The sequence below is a fragment of the Oncorhynchus keta genome, chromosome 28, assembly GCF_023373465.1.
Source record: "Oncorhynchus keta strain PuntledgeMale-10-30-2019 chromosome 28, Oket_V2, whole genome shotgun sequence".
Lineage (NCBI taxonomy): Eukaryota > Metazoa > Chordata > Actinopteri > Salmoniformes > Salmonidae > Oncorhynchus > Oncorhynchus keta.
In genome coordinates, this window is record NC_068448.1 from 18,184,534 (window position 1) to 18,206,248 (window position 21,715).

General features: G+C 42.7%; 1 protein-coding gene across 4 annotated transcripts in view; it reads left to right on the plus strand.

Moving 5' to 3' along the window:
* Positions 1-21,715, plus strand: part of vwa5b1 (von Willebrand factor A domain containing 5B1) — a 59,064-nt gene that overhangs the window by 7,016 nt on the left and 30,333 nt on the right. For 3 of the 4 annotated variants that reach the window (XM_052485066.1, XM_052485068.1, XM_052485065.1), the window contains exons 5-12: positions 771-928; positions 1,156-1,287; positions 2,622-2,746; positions 5,472-5,648; positions 10,982-11,092; positions 11,592-11,794; positions 20,082-20,196; positions 20,801-20,986. In XM_052485066.1, coding sequence (XP_052341026.1) covers positions 771-928; positions 1,156-1,287; positions 2,622-2,746; positions 5,472-5,648; positions 10,982-11,092; positions 11,592-11,794; positions 20,082-20,196; positions 20,801-20,986 — 1,207 coding nt within the window. Of the gene's footprint in view, positions 1-575; positions 661-770; positions 929-1,155; positions 1,288-2,621; positions 2,747-5,471; positions 5,649-10,981; positions 11,093-11,591; positions 11,795-20,081; positions 20,197-20,800; positions 20,987-21,715 lie in introns of those variants that run through there. The other variant, XM_052485067.1, reaches the window with a different exon arrangement.

Below are 21,715 nucleotides of genomic sequence, written 5' to 3' on the forward strand. Positions count from 1 at the left end.
CCACAACTGAATGTCACCACTGTGCCACAGCTGAATGTCAATGCTGTCTTGTCCACATTTTATAGTGCCATTTTGATCTTTAAAGGAAACTTTAACTTTAACTGGTAACTTGGAGGTTAAGTTATTCACAGCATGCCTGCATCAGACATCAATTTTTTCAAATGTTGGGCTCCCGAGTGGTGCAGCGGTCTAAGGCACTGCATCATAGTATTAGAGGCGTCACTACAGACACCCTGGTTCGAATCCAGGCTGTATCACAGCCGGCTGTGATTGGTAGTCCCATAGGGCGGCGTCGTCCGGGTTTGGCCGGTGTAGGCCATCATTGTAAATAAGAATGTGTTCTTAACTGACTTGCCTAGTTAAAAAGGTCAAATTAAAAAAAGAATAATAACACAGACAGAGAGATAGCCGATTGGTGGACAAGTGTAACATAGACGCTGGGAGTCGAGAAGCAGGTGCAGGTGGTAAGTTTAATATAAAAAACATGGAACGATACAACATAGGAGTAGCGTTTAGACATGAACAACAGAAACAATAATGCCTGGGGAAAGAACCTAATAGAGTGTCAGATAAAGGGGAGGTAATGAGTGAGGTAATGGAGTCCAGGTGTGCTTAATGATGAATGCCAGGTCCGCGTAATGATGGTTCCCAGGACCTGTGGTTAGTAAACCGGCAACGTTGAAGCAGGAGGGGAGGAGCGGGAGTAGATGTGACAACAAGACTATGAATTAAATTACTATGATTTTCTATTGTGGTATTTTCTTGCACAGGAGGGGCAGCAGGCATAATTGTGCCCTGGATCCAAATGAGCAGACTCCTATCACCCCCCAGCTGTACATGGCCCAGCTGCTGGAGGAAGAGGCCATCAACTCTATTGACTATGAGTTTAGCTTCCAGCTGGAGATCAGAGCCCCGTATCTCCTTGCAGGTCAGAGACACAACATACAACCATCTACACGTTGCAGTTTATTTGTATTATAATACAATGTATGTTCCACTGACCAACAGACATCTTTCCTCTATGAGTACAAAGCTACCTCTGTTCACACAAACAAGATTAATTTGAGTTTTTTTTGTGATATCTTGTTCTAGTATTTTCATGTGATTCCACTGTTTATTCTACACTGTAGATGCTTTAGAGGTGTCTTTGTGCAGGTGTGGAAAGCCCCTCTCATGCCATCCGGGCCGACGCAGATCCCCTGGCCCGCTCAGCCACCAGCGTCGTCATCACACTCGCTGACAAGTACACCTACGACTGCCCTGTGGAGATCATCATCTACCCCAGTGGTGGGTACTGTACTGTTGTGGACACACCACCCACCATTCAGCCTGCCAGGGACTACCATTACTCACGCCTCTTCAAATACAATATCACATACACAGAATAGGCCAGTGTTACATTTTACGTTTTAGTCATTTAGCAGATGCTCTTATACAGAGCGACTGGATAGCTAAGTGAGACAATGACACATCACAATCGTATCATCTCTCAACAAAGTATTCATCAGCAAAGTCAGTGCTTGTGGGAAAATCATTGACTATCTGCTGCAAACAATTCACCCTGTTATTTATATGTGGACAGTTAATCAGATCACACGGGAGTTGAGTCATCAGCCTTTGTCTGAGGGCATAGCGGGATTTCTTATAAGTGTCCGGATTAGTGTCCCGCTCCTTGAAAGTGGCAGCTCTAGCCTTTAGCTCAATGCGGATGTTGCCTGTAATCCATGGCTTCTGGTTGGGATATGTACGTACAGTCACTGTGGGGATGATGTCGTTGAGGCACTTATTGATGAAGCTGATGACTGAGGTGGTGTACTCCTCAAGGCCATTGGATGAATCCCGGAACATATTCCAGTCTGTGCTAGCAAACAGTTCTGGGTGTTAAAAGAAGTATAATTAGAGACTTACAGAGAACATTTGACCTCTGTCATTGCCAACAAAGGGTATATAACAAAGTATTGAGATAAACTTTTGTTATTGACCAAATACTTATTTTCCACCATAATTTGCAAATTAATTCATAAAAAATCCTACAATGTGATTTTCTGGATTGTTTTTCTCATTTTGTCTGTCATAGTTGAAGTGTACCTATGATGAAAATTACAGGCCTCTCTCATCTTTTTAAGTGGGAGAACTTGCACAATTGGTGGCTGACTAAATACTTTTTTGCCCCACTGTATCAGTCATGATAAAATGGGATGAGTGAGATAGCAAGCAGCATTAGTTCCTGTGCTCAGGACAAATCACAATTTCGCAAGTAATAGCATGTTTTTAAATTATGGAAGGGGAGGGGACATTTGGCCTATAGACATGCCTGTAACTTGCAACGAGAGTGGGAGGAGCTCTTCGTTACGGTTCCGCTCCTCATTCTATCACTTCTTTTAACACCCAGAACTTAATTGAGCACCTGACCAATTACGCAAGACTTTAGTTATGGGTTAACCAAGATTAGTCTGTGACAGAAATATATACTACTTGGCCACGTCTGCCTTTTCTCTGACAGATGTTTGCAGGAATTGCATATTGTACCCTTCTATCAGTGTTATGGCTCATACTGAAACCTGCTTGTTGTCAAGGTGATACTGTACCATATTAGTCTAGTGCCCATTGTTTCCTACTAGATCCTCATCTGCCTCTTGTGCTGATTGAGGATGGAGACATGACACTGGAGGAGTACGATGAACACCTCACAGGGAAGAGTGACTACATCAAGGCCATCAAGAAGGATCCCAGTAATGAAAAGAAAGTGAGTGCTGCATCTGATCTGATGTGATCTGCGTTTTACCCAGTAGCCTTATTGAGTGACAAAGAAGCAGCTGTCTGAGAGGACTCATATAGATTAAAGAGGCTTTGTAAAATGGCAAGATGCTGCTTATAATTAGAGAAGAAAAGCATATAGCATCATGAATATTCAATAACAACAGATAATGAGACCTCTCTTATAAGAAAATATAGCAGTTCTGAAACTAAAGTAAAAGTGCAGTAACTGCAATCGACTGGGGTATTTTGGATGCAGTAATTGCAGAATAACTGCAATGTACTGCAGTTGAACTGCAGTTACACTGCAAAATAAACTGTGTTGTTTTCGACGCAGTACTTGAAGCGTACTGCAGTTATACTGCACATTAACTACATTTATACTACAGTGTACTGCGGTTATACTGCAAAATAAACTGTGTTATTTTGGACCCAGTACTTGAAGTATACTGCAGTCATACTGCGCTCTGACTACAGTTATACTACAGTGTACTACAGTTATACTAGTGTACTGCAGTTATACTACAGTGTACGGCAGTTATACTGCACTCTGACTGCAATTTATTTTCGTAAGGGCTGCGTATCCACACCTATTGCCAGTTTTGTGTGATTTGTTAGACCTGGTTTGGCCTGTATTAGTAGTGCATTCCAGTATTCCCGTGTCCATTATTATTATATGAAAGCAATTGATTTATTTCAACCTCTCTGAGATCATTTTAAAACCACACATGAATGATACATATTGGAGTTACAGTATGTTGTTTGAATGGTGAGTTTATTCTTTTTCTTGAGGTGAAATCGTGTCGGTACAGATTGTACCTTATTCTCCACATGTCTGAATGGCACTACGGTGGTAGATACAATTACATCCTTAAATGACCAGTAGACCTCAATGGGAGGGAGAGAGAGGACACTTAGCCTAAAATTATGTGTGGGATAAAAAGGGGTTACTATGGAAACCACAAAAAGTCCTCAGTGTTCTGCTTGGAATTTCTACCTGCAAGAACACATGTACCAGTTGATTGAGTGTCCTTTCTCTTTCAAATCATCTGGGTGTCATTTTAAACAAATTCCCAACCGTAATTTCCTTTAAGAAGCATAGCTGAAATCAGCTTATCAAAAACGTTCCGTATGGAGAATATTTTATTGTTAGATCTACGTATCTAATGGATCTTAGCATGAAGGAAAAAGCTTTGTTGTAGTTTAGGGGAACGATGCCTTGTAGAGCTATAACTAATTTTAATAAAATTATAATAATTTTCTTATCAGATGTGACATGTAAGATATGTATAAAAAAATGACATGTACAAAGTCATTGCTGTATGTGAATATGGCTCTTATTCAAAGCTTACATGATGTGATTGGGATCTCATTCTCTTTATTTCATTATTTTCTTACTGTATCCTTTGACCATGTTATGCTCTGACCATGTTATGCTCTGACCATGTTATCCTCTCACCATGTTATTGTCTGACCATGTTATTGTCTGACCATGTTATGCTCTGACCATGTTATCCTCTCACCATGTTATTGTCTGACCATGTTATCCTCTGACCATGTTATTGTCTGACCATGTTATTGTCTGACCATGTTATCCTCTGACCATGTTATGTTCTGACCATGTTATTGTCTGACCATGTTATGCTCTGACCATGTTATCCTCTGGCCATGATATCCTCTCACCATGTTATCCTCTGGTCATGTGTAGACTAGATCTCAAGTACTTCTCTCACCATGTTATCCTCTGACCACGTTATCCTGTGACCACGTTATCCTCTGACCATGTTATCCTCTGACCATGTGATCCTCTGGCCATGATATCCTCTCACCATGTTATCCTCTGACCACGTTATCCTCTGACCATGTTATCCTCTGGCCATGTTATCCTCTCACCATGTTATCCTCTCACCATGTTATCCTCTGACCATGTTATCCTCTCACCATGTTATCCTCTGACCATGTTATCCTCTGGCCATGATATCCTCTGACCATGTTATCCTCTGGCTATGATATCCTCTGGCCATGATATCCTCTCACCATGTTATCCTCTGACCATGTTATCCTCTGGCCATGATATCCTCTCACCATGTTATCCTCTGACCATGTTATCCTCTGGCCATGATATCCTCTCACCATGTTATCCTCTGACCATGTTATCTTCTGGCCATGATATCCTCTCACCATGTTATCCTCTGGCCATGATATCCTCTGACCATGTTATCCTCTGACCACGTTATCCTCTGACCATGTTATCCTCTGACCATGTTATCCTCTGACCATGTTATCCTCTGACCATGTTATCCTCTGGCCATGATATCCTCTCACCATGTTATCCTCTGACCATGTTATCCTCTGGCCATGTTATCCTCTGGCCATGATATCCTCTGACCATGTTATCCTCTGACCATGTTATCCTCTGGCCATGATATCCTCTCACCATGTTATCCTCTGATCATGTGTAGACTAGATCTCAAGTACTTCTCTCACCATGTTGTCCTCTGACCACGTTATCCTCTGACCATGTTATCCTCTGACCATGTTATCCTCTGACCATGTTATCCTCTGGCCATGATATCCTCTGACCATGGTATCCTCTGACCATGTTATCCTCTGGCCATGATATCCTCTCACCATGTTATCCTCTGATCATGTGTAGACTAGATCTCAAGCACTTCTCTCACCATGTTATCCTCTGGCAATGTGGCAAAGTGAAGGTGGATATCATTCGTAAGCGTCTCCACAAGGACATCCTCCACAACCCTGCGGTTATGCTCAACTTCTGCCCAGACCTCAAGTCCATTACCTCTGACCTGAGGAAGGTGCATGGAGAGTTCATCTTCCTCATCGACCGCAGTGGGAGCATGAGCGGGGTCAACATCAGCTGTGTCAAGGTACTGTCATGACTTCATAACACATTGAAAACCCATTCGTAATCTATTCTTAATATGGGCATAAACATAATAAACTGAGTAGTTTGGCAAAACTAAACCTGGAGGATGGAGACTTAAGGGCAACTAAAGTAATGGAATGAATTATGAAGGAATAACATAGTTTACTAATTATATATGTAAGATGTGCTATTAATGACTCAATGACTCACTGGTCATTTGATGGAAAGGTCAATGGAAACTCATCTCAGCTCGGCCTTTATTTCCAGTGCATCTGACTGTAATGTTACATGATTGGACTGGGCTGAGAGTGGTGATGTTTGACTAACCCCTGTTGGTCTGTCATGCACAGCAGGGCAGCATGACTCATACTCAGAAATCTTCTGATTGGGGAGAGATGGGCATCCTCTCCCTCTGACACCCCAAAGCCTGACTTAAATCAACTCAATCAAATAATTTTATTACAGTGAAATGCTTACAAGCCCTTAACCAATGATGCAGTTTTACGAAAATACCTAACAAATAAAAAGTAAGAAGATTTTTTTTTTTTTTTAAGAGCAACAGTAAATAACAATAGCGGGGCTATATACAGGGGGTACCGGTACAGAGTTAATGTGTCAATGTGCGGGGGCACCGGTGTCGAGGTACACAACTCCATTGTGTCCTCCTCCCAGAGCGCTAAGAACCTTGGCGTGATCCTGGACAACACCCTGTCGTTCTCAACTAACATCAAGGCGGTGGCCCGTTCCTGTAGGTTCATGCTCTACAACATCCGCAGAGTACGACCCTGCCTCACACAGGAAGCGGCGCAGGTCCTAATCCAGGCACTTGTCATCTCGCGTCTGGATTACTGCAACTCGCTGTTGGCTGGGCTCCCTGCCTGTGCCATTAAACCCCTACAACTCATCCAGAACGCCGCAGCCCGTCTGGTGTTCAACCTTCCCAAGTTCTCTCACGTCACCCCGCTCCTCCGCTCTCTCCACTGGCTTCCACTTGAAGCTCGCATCCGCTACAAGACCATGGTGCTTGCCTACGGAGCTGTGAGGGGAACGGCACCTCAGTACCTCCAGGCTCTGATCAGGCCCTACACCCAGACAAGGGCACTGCGTTCATCCACCTCTGGCCTGCTCGCCTCCCTACCACTGAGGAAGTACAGTTCCCGCTCAGCCCAGTCAAAACTGTTCGCTGCTCTGGCCCCCCAATGGTGGAACAAACTCCCTGACGACGCCAGGACAGCGGAGTCAATCACCACCTTCCGGAGACACCTGAAACCCCACCTCTTTAAGGAATACCTAGGATAGGATAAAGTAGTCCTTCTCACCCCCTTAAAAGATTTAGATGCACTATTGTAAAGTGGCTGTTCCACTGGATGTCATAAGGTGAATGCACCAATTTGTAAGTCGCTCTGGATAAGAGCGTCTGCTAAATGACTTAAATGTAAATGTAAATGTGAGCTATTTGAGATAAGTGTGTACATGCAGGTAGGGTTGTTAAAGTGGCTATGCATAGATAATAACAGAAAGTAGCAGCAGTGTGGTGGTGGTGGTGGTGGGGGGTGGGGGGTGCAAATAGTCTGGGTAGCCATTTGATTAGCTGTTCAGGAGTCTAATGGCTTGGGGGTAGAAGCTGTTTAGAAGCCTCTTGGACCTAGACTTGGCGCTCCGGTACCGCTTGCCGTCTATGACTAGGGTGGCTGGAGTCTTTGACCATTTGTAGGCCCTTCCTCTGACACCGCCTGGTATAGAGGTACTGGGTGGCAGGAAGCTTGGCCCCGATGATGTACTGGGCCTTACGCACTACCCTCTGTAGTGCCTTGCGGTCGGAGGCCGAGCAGTTGCCATACCAGGCAGTTATGCAACCCGTCAGGATCCTCTCGGGTGCAGCTGTAAAATCTTTTGAGGATCTGAGGACCCATGACAAATATTTTCACTCTCCTGAGGGGGGATCGGTCTGACCTGACCCAGCCAGGTCAGGCCGATGATGAGGAAATCATTTCTCCTCGGTTTCTTTGATCTGCCAGAAACTCCCCCAAAATGCCAGGCCCCAATTTGATAGCATCTTTAACTGAATATAAGGAGAAAGAGAGATTTCTATGACACCAAAATGCCAGCGACCCCAAAATGCTAGCAAGCACCAATTTGATAGCACCTTTGAAAGTGGGAGAAAGAGCAGTGGAGATTTTCTATGATACAACGACTTCAAATTGACAAAAAGCATTGAAGTTTCCTGTGAGCAGACTCTCTAATCAATCTCTGCAATAACATTCTCTATGAACTTTCTCTGTATTGTTGCATGTCATGAAGAAAGTCTATTACATATAACAACTGCTTCATACGTGCATGCTTTATGACAGAGAAAATGCCATTACTGTTCCTCAATGGGTCAGAGGAGGGTTGTATTTCTTTATTTTAGAGAGTAAAAGAAAGGAAATCATGTCATTTCTGTCAACTTTTTGTCATAGCAACACAGAAATGACAGGATTTACTTTCTCTTCAACATTATACACTGAGTGTACAAAACATGACATAGCTTTTATCTGAATTCACCTGATTAGTCTATGATACCTTATTGATGTCACCTGTTAAATCCACTTGAATCCGTGTAGATGACGGGGGGGGGTTTAAGAAGGATTTTTAAGCCTTGAGACAATTGAAACATGGATTGTGTAGGTGTGCCATTCAGAGGGTAAATGGGCAGTATGAGAATATTAAAAGTAGCTACCCTTTGCCTTGATGACAGCTTTGCACATTCTTGGCATTCTCTCAACCAGCTTCACCTGGAATACTTTTCCAACAGTCATGAAAGAGTTCCCACATACGCTGAGCACTTGTTGGCTGCTTTTCCTTCACTCTGTGGTCCACCTCATCCCAAACTATCTCAATTGGGTTGAGGTTGGGTGATTGGAGGCTAGGTCATCTGATGCAGCACTCCATCCCTCCCCTTCTTGTTCAAATAGCCCTTACATAGCCTGGAGGTGTTTTGGGTGATTGTCCTGTTGAAAACAAATAATTGTCCCACTAAGCGCAAGCCAGGTGGGATGGGGTATTGCTGCAGAATGCTGTGGTAGCCATACTGGTTAAGTGTGCCTTGAATCAAAAAATATATTCACTAACAGAGGCATCAGCAAAGCACCATCACACCTCCTCCTCCATGCATCACGATGGGAACCACACATGCGAAGATCATCCTTTCCCCTACTCTGCGTCTCACAAAGACACGGCGGTTTGAGCCAAAAATCTCAAATTCTGACTCATCAGATCAAAGGACAGATTTCCATCGGTCTAATATCCATTGCTCATTTTTCTTTGCCCAAGCAAGTCTCTTCTTATTATTTGTGTCCTGTAGTAGTGGTTTCTTTGCAGTAATTCTACCATGAAGGCCTGATTCACACAGTCTCCTCTGAACAGTTGATGTTAAGATTAGAGGTAGACCGATTATGGTTTTTCAACGCCGATACCGATTATTGGGGGACCAAAAAAGCCGCTACCGATTAATCTGACATTTTTTTTTTTTTTTTAAATCATGTATTTGTCATAATGACAATTACAACAATACTGAATAAATACTTATTTTAACTTAATATAATACATCAATGAAATCAATTTCGCCTCAAGTAAATAATGAAACATGTTCAATTTGGTTTAAATAATGCAAAAACATAGTGTTGAAGAAGAAAGTAAAAGTGCAATATGTGCTTTGTAAGAAAGCTAACGTTTCAGTTCCTTGCTCAGAACATGAGAACATATAAAAGCTGGTGGTTCCTTTTAACATGAGCCTTCAATATTCCCAGGTAAGAAGTTTTAGGTTTTAGTTATTATAGGAATTATAGGACTATTTCCCTCACTTTAGTATTGTCAGTGTAACAGTATAGCTTCCGTCCCTCTCCTCGCTCCTCCCTGGGCTCGAACCAGCAACACAACGACAACAGCCACCACATCGAAGCAGGGTTACCCATGCAGAGCAAGGGAAACAACCACCCCAAGGCTCAGAGCGAGTGAATTTTGAAACGCTATTAGCGCACTAACTTGCCAGACATTTCACTCGGGAGTTGATAGGCTTGAAGTCATAAACAGCGCAATGCTTGACGCACAACGAAGAGCTGCTGGCAAAACGCACGAGAGTGCTGTTTGAATGAATGTTTATGCGCCTGCTTCTGCCTACCACCGCTCAGTTAGATACTTGTATGCTTGTATGCTCAGTCAGATTATATGCAACGCAGGACACGCGTGTAGTTAACTAGTGATTATGATTGATTGTTTTTTATAAGATAAGTTTAATGCTAGCTAGCAACTTACCTTGGCTTACTGCATTTGCGTAACAGCAGTCTCCTTGTGGAGTGCAACGAGAGAGAGGCAGGTCGTTATTGCGTTGGACTAGTTAACTGTAAGGTTGCAAGATTGGATCCCCCGAGCTGACAAGGTGAAAATCTGTCGATCTGCCCCTGAACGAGGCAGTTAACCCACCGTTTCTAGGCCGTCATTGAAAATAAGAATGTTTTCTTAACTGACTTGCCAAGTTAAATAAATATTAAATAAAGGTGTAAAAAATATATATAATATTTAATAATTGGCAAATCGGCGCCCAAAAATACAGATTTCCGATTGTTATGAAAACTTGAAATCGGCCCCAATTAATCGGCCATTCCGATTAATCGGCCGACCTCTAGTTGAGATGTGTCTGTTACTTGAACTATGTGAATCATTTCTTTGGGCTGCAATTTCTGAGGCTGGTAACTCTAATGAACTTATCCTCTGCAGCAGAGGTGCGACTGCACTTGAAGAAACTTTCAGTTCTTGAAATGACCAATAAACTTTGATTTGATGAGATTTTTTTCAGTCATAAATAAATGAAACATTCGCAAAGAAAGGGTATTAAATACACAGTTTGGTGTAAAAAAACAACAACAACATAATACAGTGAAATATGATTACAGCCAAACTTGAAGTGAATGGTTGTTATTGAGCATACACTTTCTAATAATACACTGGCCCGTCCCTCTGTCACACAGAGATAATAATAATAATAACACAATGGATTATGTTGCACTTCTCTAGTGCAACACAAAGACACTCTCCAGTGTATAGTAACTAGCCTGCTGACAGATAAAATTGTAATCTGGTCATACTGCCGCAGCCGAAAATGTTTAAACGTCAAGAATAACACTTGCAGCCAGGTGAACAAGGCTGGTTGTTAGAGTCTCTTAAAGATTGACCACCTTGTCTGCCTGTCTTGTTCTTTTTCCTTTTCATTTCCATCTCTCTCCATCTCTTTCCCTCTTTTCTCATTCTCCTCTCCTTCGTATTGACCTTGTGTTTCTATTTCTGTTCTGTTCCCAGGATGCCATGGTGGTGATCCTGAAGAGCATTGTGCCTGCCAGTCTCTTCAACATCATCGGCTTTGGCTCCACATTCAAAACACTGTTTTCTACCAGTCAGAGCTATGACGAGGTATGAGGAAAGCAGAACATAGTTTCTTTTTTCAGGTCAATATTATTGAACTGCATGTCAGTGATAAAATCTCTATTAGTAAATGCTTAATCTTGCGTGACAGATTTCACAGCTACAGGTAGTACAGGTAGGGGTGACAGGTAGCATACAGATTAAGAGCGGCGGGCCAGTATCCCAAAAAATAGCTGGTTTGAAAAATCTGTTGATGTGCCCTTGAGCAAGGCACTTAACCCTAATTACTCCAGTAAGTCGTTCTGGATAAGAGCGTCTGCTATATGACAATAAAGGTAAACTGTAAATGTAGTCGGAGTACAAGTATAATTCACAGACACACTTGTCTGCCTCTGTTAGATGACTAAATGTTATTGTGTGTATTATTATAATAAATGCTGCTATAATATGCTTCCCCCCCCTGTCTTTTCTCTGGGCAGCTACAAGTGTCTGTAACAAGAGACTCAAGACTAGTAATATGCTTCTCCCCTGTCGCTCCATGATTCAGGAAACAGTAACCATGGCTTGTGAGTACATCAGGAAGATCCGAGCTGACATGGGCGGCACCAACATCCTGGCACCACTTAACTGGATCCTGAGGCAACCCATGCACGTGGGTCATCCACGCATGCTCTTCCTGATCACAGATGGGGCCGTCAGCAACACAGGGAAGGTCATCGAGCTGGTCCGCAGCCATGCCCGCTACACCAGGTTAACACACCATCAACTTACTGAACTTTGTTGTCTCTAATTGCTATAGACTACCGTATTCAAAATTATGACATTTCTATGTAAAAGATCCCATGAGCACCAACATGTGAAGTTCATAGGAGAATATTAAAGCGGGTGTCAAATGAAAGCTAAGAGTCTATATTTTGGGGAAATTAAGATACATTTTCCAACCATTTTCCATCTTAAGAAAAGTTTTTGATTTCTGGATAAACATACAGAAAAAGGGGTCTTAGATAACATCTACCAGAAAAGGTCTTAAAAAGTATTAGAAATACTTCAAAACACAATAATGTTTAAGTAGAGACCCCTGCCAACTAATATCAACACAAATGTTTGCCATCTGTAAGTTTAAGAAACATTACCTTGTGCCTTGAAATTCCGTTACCAGAAATCCACATATCTTTAAGATATTTTCTAATTTCTCTCCCTCGTGAGGTGGGAGGATAATGAAAGTTCACAGAGGTAACAAGTGATGGTAGACATAGTTATATTTAATGCTATCAATCTAGTTTATGAATTATTAAGTGATTAAAACTCGTAATTCCATTGCCAAATTGGTAACTGAATTACCCAAAAATCCGTAACGGAATTACTGCAACTGAATTGGCTACAATGAGAAATCATAAAAATACTCACAGGTGGGTCTCCTGATACGGTCCTCCCTTCCACTGGCATACTGTTATGTTCAGCTCATAGTGTCTCCTGCTACTGTCCTTCCTTCCACTGGCATACTGTTATGTTCAGCTCATAGTGTCTCCTGCTACTGTCCTCCCTTCCACTGGCATACTGTTATGTTCAGCTCATAGTGTCTCCTGCTACTGTCCTCCCTTCCACTGGCATACTGTTATGTTCAGCTCATAGTGTCTCCTGCTACTGTCCTCCCTTCCACTGGCATACTGTTATGTTCAGCTCATAGTGTCTCCTGCTACTGTCCTCCCTTCCACTGGCATACTGTTATGTTCAGCTCATAGTGTCTCCTGCTACTGTCCTCCCTTCCACTGGCATACTGTTATGTTCAGCTCATAGTGTCTCCTGCTACTGTCCTCCCTTCCACTGGCATACTGTTATGTTCAGCTCATAGTGTCTCCTGCTACTGTCCTCCCTTCCACTGGCATACTGTTATGTTCAGCTCATAGTGTCTCCTGCTACTGTCCTCCCTTCCACTGGCATACTGTTATGTTCAGCTCATAGTGTCTCCTGCTACTGTCCTCCCTTCCACTGGCATACTGTTATGTTCAGCTCATAGTGTCTCCTGCTACTGTCCTCCCTTCCACTGGCATACTGTTATGTTCAGCTCATAGTGTCTCCTGCTACTGTCCTCCCTTCCACTGGCATACTGTTATGTTCAGCTCATAGTGTCTCCTGCTACTGTCCTCCCTTCCACTGGCATACTGTTATGTTCAGCTCATAGTGTCTCCTGTTACTGTCCTCCCTTCCACTGGCATACTGTTATGTTCAGCTCATAGGGTCTCCTGCTACTGTCCTCCCTTCCACTGGCATACTGTTATGTTCAGCTCATAGTGTCTCCTGTTACTGTCCTCCCTTCCACTGACATACTGTTATGTTCAGCTCATAGGGTTTCCTGCTACTGTCCTCCCTTCCACTGGCATACTGTTATGTTCAGCTCATGTTTTCTTTCTCTTTCTGTTGTCTGGTGGTCAAACCATTAAAACAGTCTGACCCACTGAGCACCAACCGACAAGTAGTTGTATTTTGGTCAGTCCAAAGATTAATTGATTACGATTGAACTGATTTAGTTACGGTGCATTCTGAAACTATTCAGACCCCTTGACTTTTTCCACATTTTGTTTAGGTTTCCAGCCTTATTCTAAAATATATTATATTTTTAAATTTCCTCATCAATCTACACACAATACCCAATACATTTTTGCAAATGTATTCTAATAAATAAAAAACCTAAATGTGACATTTACATTTAAGTATTCAGACCCTTTACTCAGTACTTTGTTTAATCACCTTTGGCAGAGATTACAGCCTCGAGATGCCTTGGGAATGACGCTACAAGCTTGGCACACCTGTATTTGGGGAGTTTCTCCCCTTCTTCTAGGCAGATCCTCTCAATCTCTGTCAGGTTGGATGGGGAGCGTTGCTGCACAGCTATTTTCAGGCCTCTCCAGAGATGTTCGATTGGGTTCAAGTCCGGGCTCTGGCTGGGCCACTCAAAGACATTCAGAGACTTGTCACGAAGCCACTTCTGCATTGTCTTGGCTGTGTGCTTAGGGTTGTTGTCCTTTGGAAGGTGAACCTTCTCCCCAGTCTGAGATCCTGAGCGCTCTGGAGCAGGTTTTCATCAAGGATCTCTCTGTACTTTGTTCCGTTCATCTTTCCCTCGATTCTGACTAGTCTCCCAGTCCCTGCCTCTGAAAACCATCAGGAGCATCGGAAACTGTAAGGTTGATGAATGTAAAAATTCTTATTAGAATATAAGAATATAGAAGTAGTAGGCCTATATTTCATTCAAACATTTCAACTTCAATGGAAAAATAATATAATATATGCCATTCGAAATATCTTTATAGACTACACTTTAATTTGATAAAATAAACAAAAAAACAAGAGTTTCTCCCTTTCTTCTAGGCAGATCCTCTCAATCTCTGTCAGGTTGGATGGGGAGTGTTGCTGCACAGCTATTTTCAGGCCTTTCCAGAGATGTTCGATCAGGTTCAAGTCTGGGCTCTGGTTGGGCAACTCAAGGACAGAGATTTGTTTTGAAGCCACTCCTGCGTTGTCTTGGCTGTGTGGTTAGGGTCGTTGTCCTGTTGGAAGGTGAACCTTCGCATTCCAGCTGAAAAACATCCCCAAAGCATGATGCTTCCACCACCGTAGGGATGGTGCCAGGTTTCCTCCATACGTGACGCTTGGTATTCAGGCCAAAGAGTTCAATCTTAGTTTCATAAGAAAAGAGAATCTTGATTCTCATGGTCTGAGACTCCTTCAAATGCCTTTTGGCAAATTCCAAGTGGGCTGTCATGTGTCTTTTAGTGAGGAGTGGCTTCCGTCTGGCCACTCTACCATAAATGCCTGATTGGTGGAGTGCTGCAGAGACGGTTGTCCTTCTGGAAGGTTCTCCCATCTCCACAGAGGAACTCTGGAGCTCTGTCAGAGTGACCATCAGGTTCTTGGTCACCTCCCTGATGCGGTATTGTGTGTAGATTGAGGAGGAACATTTTTATTGTATCCATGTTATTTCATATTTTTTTAATGTCTTTGCTATTATTCTTCAATGGAGAAAATAGTCAAAATTAAGAAAAACGTTTGAATGAGTAGGTGTGTCCAAACGTATAAACTTATATACTTTATGTATGTATGTATATATATATATATATATATATATTTTTTTTTTTCCCCCCACATAAATCAGCCAACCACAAATATGTACGTACATTAGGGGCATTATAATACACTGCTCAAAAAAATAAAGGGAACACTTAAACAACACAATGTAACTCCAAGTCAATCACACTTCTGTGAAATCAAACTGTCCACTTAGAAAGCAACACTGATTGACAATAAATGTCACATGCTGTTGTGCAAATGGAATAGATAACAGGTGGAAATGATAGGCAATTAGCAAGACACCCCCAATAAAGTCGTGGTTCTGCAGGTGGGGACCACAGACCACTTCTCAGTTCCTATGCTTCCTGGCTGATGTTTTGGTCATTTTTGAATGCTGGCGGTGCTTTCACTCTAGTGGTAGCAAGAGACGGAGTCTACAACTCACACAAGTGGCTCGGATAGTGCAGCTCATCCAGGATGGAACATCAATGCGAGCTGTGGCAAGAAGGTTTGCTGTGTCTGTCAGCGTAGTGTCCAGAGCATGGAGGCGCTACCAGGAGACCGTCCAGTACATCAGGAGACGTGGAGGAGGACGTAGGGGGGCAACAACCAAGCAGCAGGACCGCTACCTCGCCTTTGTGCAAGGAGGAGCACTGCCAGAGCCCTGCAAAATGACCTCCAGCAGGCCACAAATGTGCATGTGTCTGCTCAAACGGTCAGAAACAGACTCCATGAGGGTGGTATGAGGGCCCGACGTCCACAGGTGGGGGTTGTGCTTACAGCCCAACACCGTGCAGGACGTTTGGCATTTGCCAGAGAACACCAAGATTGGCAAATTCGCCACTGGCGCCCTGTGCTCTTCACAGATGAAAGCAGGTTCACACTGAGCATGTGACAGACGTGACAGAGTCTGGAGACGCCGTGGAGAACATTCTACTGCCTGCAACATCCTCGAGCATGACCGGTTTGGCGGTGGGTCAGTCATGGTGTGGGGTGGCATTTCTTTGGGGGGCCGCACAGCCCTCCATGTGCTCGCCAGAGGTAGCATGACTGCCATTAGGTACGGAGATGAGATCCTCAGACCCCTTGTGAGACCATTTGCTGGTGCGGTTGGCCCTGGGTTCCTCCTAATGCAAGACAATGCTAGACCTCATGTGGCTGGAGTGTGTCAGCAGCTCCTGCAAGAGGAAGGCATTGATACTATGGACTGGCCTGCCCGTTCCCCAGACCTGAATCCAATTGAGCACATCTGGGACATCATGTCTCGCTCCATCCACCAGTCTGTTGCACCACCGACTGTCCAGGAGTTGGCACCTCATCAGGAGCATGCCCAGACGTTGTAGGGAGGTCATACAGGCATGTGGAGGCCCCACACACTACTGAGCCTCATTTTGACTTGTTTTGAGGACATTACATCAAAGTTGGATCAGCCTGTAGTGTGGTTTTCCACCTTAATTTTGAGTGTGACTCCAAATCCAGACCTCCATGGATTGATCAAATTGATTTCCATTGATAATTTTTGTGTGATTTTGTTGTCAGCACATTCAACTATGTAAAGAAAAAAGTATTTAATAAGAATATTTCATTCATTCAGATCTAGGATATGTTATTTTAGTGTTCCCTTTATTTTGTTGAGCAGTGTGTGTAATTTAATTGGATTTTTATTTGGATTTCATGTAATGGACATACACAAAATAGTCCAAATTGGTGAAGGGAAATGAAAAAAATTACTGAAAAGTGGTGCATACCCCCTTTGCTATGAAGCCCCTAAATAAGATCTGGTGCAACCAATTACCTTCAGAAGTCACATAATTAGTTAGATTGCACACAGGTGGACTTTATTTAAGTGTCACATGATCTATCACATGATCTCAGTATACATACACCTGTTCGGAAAGGCCCCAGGGTCTGCAACATCACTAAGCAAGGGGCACTACCAAGAAAAGCGGTTCCATGAAGACCAAGGAGCTCTTGAAACAGGTCATGGATACAGTTGTGGAGAAGTACAAATCAGGGTTGGGTTATAAAAAAGTATCAGAAACTTTGAACATCTCACCGAGCACCATTCAATTCATTATTAAAAAATAGATAGAATATGGCACCACAACAAACCTGCCAAGAGAGGGCCGCCCACCAAAACTCATGGTCCAGGCTAGGAGGGTATTAATCAGAGAGGCAACAAAGAGACCAAAGATAACCCTGAAAGCGCTACAAAGCTCCGCAGAGGAGATTGGAGTATCTGTCCATAGGACCACTTTAAGCCATACACTCCACAGAGCTGGGCTTTACTCCACAGAGCTGGGCTTTACTGAAGAGTGTCCAGAAAAAAGTAATTGCTTAAAGAAAAAAATAAGCAAACGCGTTTGGTGCTCGCCAAAAGGCATGTGGGAGACTCTCCAAACATATGGAAGAAGGTACTCTGGTCAGATGAGACTAAAATTGAGCTTTTTGGCCATGAAGGAAAACGCTATGTCTGGTGCAAACCCAACACCTCATCACCCCGATAACAACATCCCCACAGTGAAGCATGGTGTGGGCAGCATCATGCTGTTTTTCATTGGCAGGGACTGGGAAACTGGTCAGAATTGAAGGAATGATGGATGGCGCTAAATACAGGGAAATTCTTGAGGGAAACCTGTTTCAGTCTTCAAGAGATTTGAGACTGGGACAGGGGTTCACCTTCCAGCAGGTCAATGAGCCTAAGCATACTGCTAAAGCAACACTCGAATGGTTTAAGGGGAACATTTAAATGTCTTGGAATGGCCTATTCAAAGTCCAGACCTCAATCCAATTGAGAATCTGTGGTATGACTTCAAGATTCAAGATACACCAGCGGAACTCATCCAACTTGAAGGAGCTGGAGCAGTTTTTCTTGAAGAATGGGCAAAAATCCCAGTAAGCTAGATGTGCCAAGCTTATAGAGACATACCCCAAGAGACTTGCAGCTGTAATTGCTGCAATTGTGGCTCTACAAAGTATTCACTTTTTTTTGTGTGTGTGTATAAATAAAAAATATTTTGCATTTTGAAAGTGGTAGGCATGTTGTGTAAATCAAATGATACACCCCCCCCCCCCAAAAAAAATGTATTTTAATTCCAGGTTGTAAGGCAACAAAATAGGAAAAATGCCAAAGGGGGTGAATAGTTTTGCAAGCCACTGTATGTTTGTGTGTGTATATATATATATATATAATTTTTTTATTTTTTTTATTTATTTTTTTCACAGACCCCCTGCAGTACATTCACAGACCCCTAGGGGGCACAGACCCCTGGCACATACCCCTGGTTTACCATCAACATTAGTTTTCCATTCATACAACGTGTTAGGTAAATTACCATAGTAGATTTGTATGGAAGTCTGCTCAAAAAATGACTGTTGTTCCGATAATAATTCCAACCAGAGGGCGAAATAGTCTTGAAAAATGTTGGCTGCAATCAAGACTCAAAGAGAATTTAGACATCCGTTAGGGAGCTGTAAATGACTGGCCAATGTTGTTTGCAATTGAGATCAGCTGTGCGAGTTATTTCAGAGCGTATTAATGGTTAAACAAGAGATCAGATGGCGATAATCTGGTGGCTTCCGATGGTTGCAATTAGCCCATTCAATATGATGGAGCCTGCTAATGCATGCCCTCTCTTGTTAATGATTATTATGCTCACAGCATTTGCACAACAAGCTATTCAGACATGTAATCAAGGCTAGAGGATTGGAGGGAGCTTAAGTGGAAAACCTTGTTATTGCTCAGTAATCCTTTTAAAATGAAGCTTGGAAATATGCACCTAATATTTGCACAGTTCTTGATATTATTAGGTGTAACTACAAAACTAAATTGGCATTGGTTATGGTAAAGTCAAATCAACTTGCTGTGTCAACAATGTCATATAGTGTTGGTAATAGTAATATTTTCAAACACTGCAATACGCTGACACTCTGAACATGCCCCTACAGAATCAAAACACCAGCTGTTGATAGACCAAGAAAGGCAATAACACAGTACTCTCTGCAGGGAATGGGATATTGTTTCACTTTGTTTGTTGCATCTGCAATCTCAGTCTGCAGTCATCCTCTCCTGAACTACTCCTGATTTAATGACTTTAAGTCTTCTCCTTTTTAATGGATGAATGCCACTAGATGATTGGATTAGATACACAGTGGTCTGGCCAATCCGTCCACGCGTCCATATTGATTATCGCTCCACTCTTACAAATCAGCACACCCCCGGTCAGTGGACGGAGCAAATACTAATGAATCTCTGCTACCAGGGTTGCATCCCAAATGGCACCCTATTCCGTACCTAGTGCACTACCTTTGACCAGAGCCCTATGGGTCCTGGTCAAAAGTAGGGCACTATAAGGAATAGGGTGCCATTTGGGACATATCCCAGGAGTCTACATCAGACATGTAGCTATGCTAAATGTTGCGTTTCCTTTTTAATCCCCACTGTTTGACCTCATCAAATATGCAGAGGAGCCATCGCTGGTGTATCTGCTGGTGTTGAGACGGAGATCATCTCAGACATCTCTAATTCATCCTCAGTATGAGCTGTGAAGTGTAATTGACAAACCTAATGAGAAAACTGATGAGACACAACATTAGACTGGATGATGAAAATAGACCATCAGCCAAGTCCGACCATCTCTCTCTCTCTCGTTCTCGCTCTCTCTCGCTCCTTTTCAAGAAACTCACTCCCCAGGCACATCAATTTCCAATTTGGCATCATCTTAGTTTTCTGCTACGATGTGCAATAAATTACATTACTGATATAACCCAATACTTTGAGGGGGCTGTTTTGTTGTATAGCATCACCTCTATGTACCACCGGACCATCTCGATAGGGCTTTCTCTGTGAGGGAATGCATGTCTCTCTGAGAGATAAGGCGTGTGAATTTTATTAGACTCAGATAGCTATAGATCTTTTCAGGTCTTTCTCTAAGCCTGAGCTGAGGAGATGTGTATCTTGTTTTGGCAGGTGCTACACTTTCGGAATCGGTCAGAGTGCTTGCAGGAGACTGGTGACTGGACTGGCTACTGTTTCCAGAGGAACGGCAGAGTTCTTGGCAGAAGGCGAGAGACTGCAGCCCAAGGTCTTCATTTCCAATGACATGTTTATCCTCCTCTTTGCGACAACTAGCTATTCTGAATGTCATAGAGGAGGGTCATTATGCAGTGGATGCAAAACTACTGTTACCAATTAACAATTCATTTTGTTGAGCAAAACACCCATTAGAATCAGTCTGCTTCACAGCATACTTTTGAAATAATTAATTATTCTATTCTCACAGGCTCACAGGCTTGTTTTCTCATTACCGGTATGTAAAACTCAAGGCAACAGAGACATGCAGACATACAATGTCACAATTGTATTGTACAGGCAGAGGGTTTCTGGCCATGTCGTAATAATTTCAATAGATCTCTATTCTATTCCATCTGTAGTCTCACGAGCCCAGACACGCAATGCTGTGTTTTTGCAATCCCTACTGAACTTCTATAACGCTGGAACTCAAGGCTATGTTACCTGCATTTCTATGTCTATATGCAGCAGGTAGCCTAGCGGTTAGAGTCTGAATTGTGTGAAATAGGACAAATATAAGTACCCACCAAATTATTATCAAAACATAATAAGAATTTCAATAGATCTCTTTTTCTATTCTATTTCAACTGTATATCTCTCTGTTTATATCTTCCCAGATGATCAAGTCTCTGAAGAAGACCATGGCCCCAGTGCTGAGTGACATTGCCATCGACTGGTTGTTCCCTGAGACCAAGGAAGTGTTGCTTTCCCCTGTAGGCTCCACCTTCCTGTTCCCTGGGGACCGTCTGATTGGCTACAGTGTTGTCTGTGACACCACACGCTACCATCCCAACCCCAAGTCTGTAAGTAGGCCTACGCCTTGACATAATAATAATAATATAATATATGCCATTTAGCAGACGCTTTTATCCAAAGCGACTTACAGTCATGTGTGCATACATTCTACGTATGGGTGGTCCCGGGAATCGAACCCACTACCCTGGCGTTACAAGCGCCATGCTCTACCAACTGAGCTACAGAAGGACCATAAAGTGGCTATGTAATATGTATTCATATAGTGTGTTTAACATATTGAGTCTTCTCACTCCTGAATGTGACTGTATCTGTTCCCCTGTATTTCAATTCAGTAGGTATTCTCTGGGCTCTATTTTCAGCTGACATTAAGGCGCACATTATTTTGTAATTTCATCACGTAAAAACTGGCGCAATGGCATTTTCCACCCCTAACGCCAGGTTCAGCAATTTACCTGTCAAACATCAGCACGCTTGTGCCCAGATAAAATAAAATAAAATGGGGGAAAAAACATTAGTGTTTTATGTTTCTAAATTTTAGAACCATAAAACACTGTTTTTTCCCCATTTTATTTTATTAAAAACCAAACATAGCCTCCCCTTCTTTCAATTAAGTATTTTCTTATTTGTGTCCTGCCTGATGTAATCATGTAGACTAGTTAAGACCACCAGTAAAGTGTTTGGCTCGTCATGAGACTGCTTGGAAATAAATCTTAATCACCAAAGCTTTATTAAAATATAAAGTTTGAGATGAGCAAAATAGTGACTTGACATTTCCT